At 39.1% G+C, this 8,697-nt stretch overlaps 1 protein-coding gene across 5 annotated transcripts in view; it reads right to left on the reverse strand.

Moving 5' to 3' along the window:
- The window catches only part of MACF1 (microtubule actin crosslinking factor 1), a 324,783-nt gene that overhangs the window by 186,644 nt on the left and 129,442 nt on the right, over positions 1 to 8,697 (reverse strand). For all 5 annotated transcript variants that reach the window (XM_029947033.1, XM_029947032.1, XM_029947029.1 and 2 more), the window contains exon 3: positions 2,844 to 2,933. In XM_029947033.1, the coding sequence (XP_029802893.1) occupies positions 2,844 to 2,933 (90 nt within the window). The remainder of the gene's footprint in view (positions 1 to 2,843; positions 2,934 to 8,697) is intronic.

Genomic DNA, 8,697 nt, shown 5'->3' on the forward strand with positions numbered 1-8,697 from the left:
CTGCAGTGCTGCTGGGATCCGGGCACCCCAGGAGACCTACTACATCATCCTCATCTTCCTCTTCCTGCTCCTCGCTGTTTGTATGGCGCCAGGAGGGCATGCTCACCAGACGGAGGGTCTTCAGCCCTGCTGGCTCCTTTGGCCACCAACCAAGGCAAAAACATGACAGAGTGACAGGAAATTCATAACACAAAAATGAAAAGGAAATGAATGCAACATTTAAAGAAAAAAAGTAAAAACAAATATGAAACTATCCTCCCATCTCCCAAAACATGCAAAACCAAATCAAGACCAGGTCACATGGTTTTACTGAACACTTGTGATGAAACACAGCTTCAATTCTCCATGGCTGCCCACCCTCTCTTGGTGAATCAACTAAAGGAGAAAGGCATTATGAGAATAACCATGAAAGAGATATCTGGATGGTTCTCAGTGAAAAGATGATATCCTATGAATATCTCCATAAACAACCTGCACGTTTTCAAAGGTTAGGGAGTGTCTTCAGACTGTTTTGTAAGCAAGGTCACCAAAAAGAATCACTTTGAATATCAAATCCCTACAAGTTCATCAAATATCCCAGCCAAATTGCCCCAAATGTAACTTTGTAAGTCCTGAAGAATAAAGTCCAGAAATGTGAAAGTGACATTTTGATTACTTATAAGATATATAAATGAGTGCCAGATAAGAACTGGAATTCATCAGTAGTGGCTGTGCTAATAAAAGCATCTGTCAATTGTAGTCCATTAAAAATTATAAAAAGTAGGGGCACTTGGGTGGCTCAGTTGGTTAGCATCTGACTCCTGATTTCAGCTCAGGTCATGATCTCACAGTCATGAGATGGAGCACCACAGTGAGCCCCGCACTGGGAAAAGAGGCTGCTTAGGATTCTCTCTCTCCCTCTTTCCCTCTGTCCCTCTCCCATTTGGGCTCTCTCAAAGGAAAAAATAATTATAAAAGTAATTCTACTGTAAGACAGAAAAGATGTGATACCAAAACAAAGGGCCCATGGGAAGCCAAGCCCCAATCCTTGAAGAAGCTGAATATTACTTAAGGAGTGAAATAAAACATGCTAAATTCCCTTCTTGAAATACCAAAACACTGACTAAGAATTCACCAAAGGCAAAGAATGCTCAAGCTGCTTCAGTTCATTCTTTCCCCAGAGATGTTTCCAGTGTTTAGCCCTGGACATTTCTAAATGAAAACTATGTTGGGGCATCTGGGTGGCTGAGTTGGTTAAGCATCTGACTCTTGATTTGGGCTTAGGTCATAATCTCATGGTTCATGAATAGAACCCCACGTCAGGCTCTGTGCTGACAGCATGGAACCTGCTTGGGATTCTCTCCCTCTCTGTCCACTTCCCCCCCCCAAACAAAGAACCCACAAGTGGGGTTATTTTGATCTCTCAAACAAACCAAGTAAAAGAACTATCATCTGGGGGCACCTGGATGGTTCAGTCAGTTAAGCATCCGACTGGCTCAATTCATTATCTCACAGCTTATGATTTCGAATCCTATGTTGGGCTCTGTGCTCACAGTTCAGAGCCTGAAGCCTGCTTCAGATTCCGTGTCTCCCTCACTCTCTGCCCCAACCCCTCAAAAACAAATAAAAAAATTTTAAAAAAATTTTTTAAATGAACTATCATCTGACAAGCCAAGAAGCTCAGGCAGATTTGCATTTAGATATGCAGGTGTTTCTCACAAACAATGCTTACTTAACACATTTGGGAGTAGGCAGGCATATTTAATTATCCAATGAACTCACATGTACTGGATCCAGGACTGTGTTCAGATATCAACTTCAGTACTTCTCTAACCCTCTGATATTCAGTTAATCAAAGAAGGAAGAAACTGAGGTGAATTGGAAAAAAGAACTCTATATACCTGGGATTTTTTTTAAGTTTATTTAAGAGAGAGAGAGAGAGCATGTGCATGCATGAGTGGGGAAGAGCAGACAGACATGGGGGAGGGGGAGGGAAGGAAAGAAGAGGGGGAGAGAGAGAGAGGGAGGGAGGGAGAATCCCAAGCTGGCTCTCTGTCAGCAGAGCCCAACATGGGTTGAACTCAGGAACCCTGAGACCATGACTTGAGCCAAAATCAAGAGCTGTACGCTTAATCAACTGAGTCACCCAGCTACTCCTAAATACCGGGGTTTTAGAGGTAAACTTCATATCCTTAGCTGAATACAGAAAGTAAAACAATTCACAATGGATGGGAAAATAGAAGAGCCTATATATAGACTAGAAATAAAACTCCAGAAAGAAAAATACATCTTACTAAAAAAAATCTTTACTTTTTATAAGTTTATTTATTTATTTATTGAGAGAGAGAGAGAAGGAGAGTGAGCAAGCAAGAGCACAAGAGCAGGGGAGGGGCAGAGAGAATCGCAAGCAGGCTCCACACTGTCAGCGCAAAGCCCAGTGCAGGGCTCAAACTCAGGAACCTCGAGATCATGACCTGAGCCAAAATAAAGAGTTGGACGCTTAACTTACTGAGCCACCCAGGCATCCCACTAAAATATCTTTAAATGTGAATCTACTGTTCCTGAAATAGTATACCAACAAGTAGATAAAGGACAAATAAGGAGGAAAAACTGCATATGAAAAGAATAAAACTGATATCTGATTCCATCAAGAAATGAGAATATGACCCATCAATTCACATTAAGATGAAATTGTATCATTTTAAAACTCTTAAGTATGACTTAGAAATAAAGTCCACCAATAACGTCTTCTACTTCTTCCTCCCACGTAACAGAGAGCAGGCAGTGGTGGTCAGTATCGTGGCAGCTGTTGTTAACAGGGCCACGTTTGCAAGGTCACTCATGAGAAGAAGACAGAAGCTCACCAGTTTGATGCCCGAGAGGACCTCCAGCAGAGAGATTAGGTTGTGGCCATCCCGCAGATCTTCATAAAGATCATTGATGTGCTTGCGGACCTGTGCATGAGATTGAAACAGATTTTTATTTGGTCTTAAAATATTTTATTATCTACACAAAATTTCTGGTTCTAGAGAAACACAGATTAAGGAATCTGAAATGTGAAACAATAATAAAATTCAGGAATTTTCAGTTTTGAAGTACAACACAGATGAAATGTATGTGTGTTTTTAAAATAGAAGCCAGATCCACCACATACTCTAGCCAACTTTAAACAATATTCAAGAAAGTCTGGACAAGGAGATGAAGAGTCAATCATCTTGAAACCTCTCAGGAATTATTATAGACCAAAATGTGATACAATGACCAATGCAGATGGAGGAGTCCAGCCAAAATCAGAAAAGCCTTCTAGAGTGCAAAGGAAACAAAATGCGAGGTACCCAGTGTTTGACAGGATGTATTTATATTTTAACTCCTCTCTTACCAAATATTACCAACAGTGAATTTGCAGGTTATTTTCCTTGTGAAAAAATCATTCCAATTTTGTAACTGAAACTATGGGAAAAAAGATCTGACTTTGGAAAAACATGTGGTCCATGTCAAACACCAGGCTGAATGCTGTACATGGTATCTTATCTCTCTCTCTCACATTGATAAAGCAGGTGTTATTCCTACTTTACACGTGAAGAAAATAGGCACAGAGATGTTAAATAACTTGCCCAAGGTCACAAGTAGGAAAATTGGCCTGTTTGGTCTTTCTGAATTTAGTCTTTGCCATTAACTACTATGCTTTATAATCAGCCATAATCTCATTTTGTATTTACTTAATTCAAACAATGGCCCTATGAAGTTTATTCATGTATCAACAGAAGGAACTGAGGAAGCTGAGGCTTTGAGAAGTTAAGGTCACATAGATGCAGGAAGCAGCATTAGGTTTTCTCGTTCGTTACAAGTCCAGTGACAACTTCACTGGGTGGCACAACGCAGGATCAGAAGGCTAGTAAAATTAATGAAGATTAATTTTCAACATAAATAATTCTCTAGACAACAACAAAAAGGGCTACTTTCAGAAGTTGTGGGTTTCTAGTCACTGAATTTTTCAACCAGAGACTGGGATACTGGATTTCCACATCTGAGTGGAAAACAGCACTACAGTTATTTCCAGTTGTAATATTCTAGCATTCCAAAGAGAACAGGAGTCAGAAAAGATCTGCAGAGCACCTGTGTGGCTCAGTTGGTGGAGGATGGGACTCTTGATCAGAGGGTTGTAAGTTCGAGCCCCATGCTGAGTGCAGAGATTACTTTAAAATATATATATATATATATATATATAAAGGCTGAAAATATCTGGTGAGACTTCCTGTTGGAGAAAGAACTGGAAGGATTGGAAAATGTTTTGGTAGAAAGGCAGAAGATGGAAAAACCACAGAAGATAAGGTACAGAGATGGAAATATGCAAGACGTGTGTGTTTGTACCTGTGTGAGTAAAGGAGTAGGAAGGTGATGGGTAGATTACCCAGTTGGAGAAAATGGTTCACGATGAATTTGGTAATAGCTTTCAAACACTGAAGAAACATTTCTTTAATTTTTGTGCTATTCACAACATGCATACAGATATAACACACTTTTTGGTTTAATCTCCAATATTAACATTTTCTCCACCACTTTAAGTTTAAACAAAATAAAACATCTAGCTCAGTCCTAGATGTAGCAGTTGTTGATTTCCATCATGTAAATACTCCTACTATGACCAATTTCCAGCCACTAATATACTATCACTAAAGGCAATGTCAGGACTAAATGTGCAATAGCACACCATTATATACTTTTCCATCAGAGATACAGCAGACATAATTAACCTCAAGAGCATAAAAATACTAACGTGTAGTAAAAATAATTATAAGGTAGTGTGCTTTGAGTATTTACTATCATTATTTTAAATATAATTTATTTCATTGTAATTTTATATAATTTAATATTTCATAATGGCTGTGCTTAGCAACCAACTCACAAAATTAGTATTTGGCTCTTATGAGCCCATGTAAGCTAGTCCTGCACACCAGTGGCTCCAAGATTTCAAAACCTCTCCATGAAGTGGGTCCAAGGTTTCAAGCTTGCACAACCATGGTGCACCCCTAACAGAAATAAGCAGGTCATGAGGGTTGGAAAGAGTGGATTTGGTAAGTTCAATTTTAAATATACTCAATTTATTTTATTTAAAGTTTATTTATTTATTTTGAGTGGGAAAGGGGGGCAGAAGGAGATGGAGAGAGACAATCCCAATCAAGCTCCAAGCTGGCAGCACAGAGCCCAATGCAGGGCTCGATCTCACAAACTCTGGGACCATAACCTGAGTTAAAATCAAGAGTCAGATGCTTAATTGACTGAACTCCCCAGGCACTCCTTAAATACGTTGAATTTAAAAGAGTAGCAAAGGAGCTACAAACGGTGATATTCTGGAAGCAGCTGAAAATACCAGAATTCAATTTGGGTCAGCTGAGTATTTAAGTTTAGAAGTCATATGCAGAGAGGTGCTAGCTAAAGACATGGGAAATGTTGGCTTTTCTGGGTTAGGGGCAAGAAAGAAGAGCAGAGTGCTAAGGACTGAGCCTGTGGGAATAGCCAAAATTAGAAGGCAGGAGATGGAAAAGCAATCAACAAAGGACAGGAGGTAGAAAAGGGCAGTGAAAGAAGTAGGCAAAAAAGCAAGGGTAATCAAGGAAGGGATGGATGATCAACAGTACCAAATGCTCCAGGGCAAGGATAAGAACCAAGAAAGTGTTTTTTAGTTTTCCCAAAAATAACAGTGGTTTTTGTGGGAATCGTTTTCTAGAGTGGTAGGCTTAAAAAATAAATAAATAAATAAATAAGTGAGAGGTGCCTGGGTGACTCAGGTCACAGGCCCAGGGTTGTGGGATCGAGCTCTATAATGAGCTCTGCACAAAGTGTGGAGCCTCCTTGAGACTCCCTCTCTCTCTCCTTCTGCTCCTCTTCCCCACTTGCTTGTTCACTCTCTCCCTCTCAAATAAAAAAATATATATCTATATATAAAAAGAATTAGAACTTGAAAATAAATAAAGTGGGAAAATATGAAGTACTTCATATTAAGGGTTAAAAAGAGAAGTGGCAACAAGGAAGGACTTAATTTTGATAAATAAGACCTGAGCATAAGGTATTAAAATCAAGAATGGACACTGAATAATTTTTTAAATGAATTATAATAGGAATGAAGACCAGTGAGATCATATTATCCACGGGACACTAAATACCACATAGTACTGAAAAGAACAAGGTGGCATTTTGAAATACAAAGTTAATTTCACATCAAGGCCTCAATATCTCCTTCTAAAAATGCCAGTTATGTTTTACACCTGCAAATAGCAAAATTCAACCACCCTACAAAAAAACTCTGGTGAAAGAAATTTATTATGTCTCTCAGTCTTTGTCTGATTATAATGAGTAAGTAACTATGAAAAACTATAAGAGAGAGGTACAGGCAGAGGTAATGGGGGAAGTGAGGGGAGCATTTTCCCCTGGAGAATTTTCAATAACAGAGAACAATAGTATTTTTGAAGCATATTGGAAAACAGCTCTGCCTAGAAATGGATAAAGTACTAGCTAACACTAGTGCCTCTATGTTTGAAAATTTTCAGATACAGAGATAGGATTTGGAGGGCTCAATTCACATCACAAGATCACACAGCTAGTAAATGGTCAGGCCAATAAAATCCAGGTCTCCAGGTCTGCCCCATTACAAAGTCTTAACCTTTTCTGTACATATCAAGTTGCCTGTAAGTTTTCCATAAATCTCTTTTAAAAAAAAGTCCAATAGTGGGGTACCTGGGTGGCTATGCTGGTTAAGCAACCAACTCTTGATTTCAGATCAGGTCATGATCTCACAGTTGTGAGATTGAGCCCCACATTGGGCTCTGCATGGAGTGTGGAGCCTGCTTGGGATTCATTCTCTCCCTCTTTGACCCTGCTCTCTCCCTCTGTCACAAAATAAATAAACTTAAAAAAAAAAAAAAAAGAAAAAGTTCAATAGCCCCTCCCCCAAAGAAACCCGATAGCTAACACTGCTGTATGATATACATGAAAGTTATTAAGAATAAATCCTGGGGCACCTGGGCGGCTCAGTCGGTTGAGCGTCCAACTTCAGCTCAGGTCATGATCTCACCATCTGTGGGATCCAGCCCCACGTTGGGCTATGTGCTGACAGCTCAGAGCCTGGAGCCTGCTTCAGATTCTGTGTCTCCCTCTCTCACTGTCCCTCCCCGGCTCACACTCTGTCTCTCTCTCTCAAAAATCAATAAACATAAAAAATTTTTTTTAATTTGAAGAGGTTTTTAAAAAAAAGATTCCAAAGAGTTGTCATCACAAGGAAAAAAAGGTTTTTTCTTTTTTGCTCTCTCTTTTTATCATATTCATATGACACTGTGGATTCTAACTGAACTAACTGCTAAACATTTCATAATACAGGTAACCCAAACCACTGCACTACACATATTATACTCGTACAGTGATGTAAGTCAATTCTGTCTCAATAAAACTAGAAAAGGAAAAGGAAAAAGAAAGAAAAAGTCCAGTGGACCAAGCATCGGATGTTTTGGATACAGCCAGGCAAAGCCAAGACTGCTCAGGAATCATCAATATGTATGTTTCTCTCCAACTAATACTCATGCTCTACTGTCAACAAAAAGATGAGTGAATAACTTGAATTACTCAAGTTTTTGCCTGTTTGCATTCCTTGTGAAAATCACTGTCAACTTTAGTGAATATCTCCAAAGAATATAAACAAATGGCTAACAAACTGATGAAAAGATACTCAGTATCATTAGCCACAAGGAAAATGTAAATCAAAACTACAGTAAGATACCAGTCCACATCCAAGAGGATGGCTATAATAAAAAAGATGGATCATAACTGTTAACGAGGATGTAGAGCAACCAGAACCCTCACATATTGCTGGTGGGAATATAAAATGGTGCAGCTGCTCTGGTAAACAGTCTGACAGTTCCTCAAAAGGCTAAACACAAGTTACCATATGACCCAGTGATTCCACTCCCAGGTGAATATCCAAGAGAACTGAAAATATCTGTCCAGGAAAAAAAAAATTAATGAATGTTCATAGCATTCATTGTTCATAACAGCCAAAACGTGAAAATAATCCAAATGTCTATCAATTGATAAATGGATAAACATAATGTGGTACATCCATAAATGGAATATTATCTGGCATTTAAATACTGATACATGCTATAATGTGGATGAACTTTGAAAACATGCTATGTGAAAGAACCCAGTTACAAAAAGCAAAGGACTGCATATTGTATGGTTCCATTTATAAAAGATATCTAGAATAGGCAAATCTACAGAGTCAGAAAGTAGATTAGTGGTGGCTGGGGCTGGGGGACGGTATGAAGGGATTGGGATGATGACTGAAGAGTACAGGGTTTCTTTTCGGAATGATGAAAGCGTTCTAGAATGGATTGTGGTGATGGGTGCACAACTCTGAATATACTGTAAGTCACTATACTGTATACTTTAAAAATCAGTAAATTGTAGGATACGTGAATTAAATCTCAAAATAGCTATTTTTAAAAATTAAGAAATGACTAACTTTTGAAGGATCAAGTCCATCCAGGCCAGTTCTCACATCCTGTGCATTAATAAGCTAAGGAAACTGTTTTCCAGAGCGGCTGCGCCAGTTTACATTGCCACCAGCAGTGTAGGAGGGTGCCCGTCTCTCCACACCCTCGCCAGCATCTATAGTCTCTTGATGTGTTCATTTTAGCCACTCTGACTGGCATGAGGTGGTATCTC

This window comes from Suricata suricatta, chromosome 8 (assembly GCF_006229205.1).
Source record: "Suricata suricatta isolate VVHF042 chromosome 8, meerkat_22Aug2017_6uvM2_HiC, whole genome shotgun sequence".
Lineage (NCBI taxonomy): Eukaryota > Metazoa > Chordata > Mammalia > Carnivora > Herpestidae > Suricata > Suricata suricatta.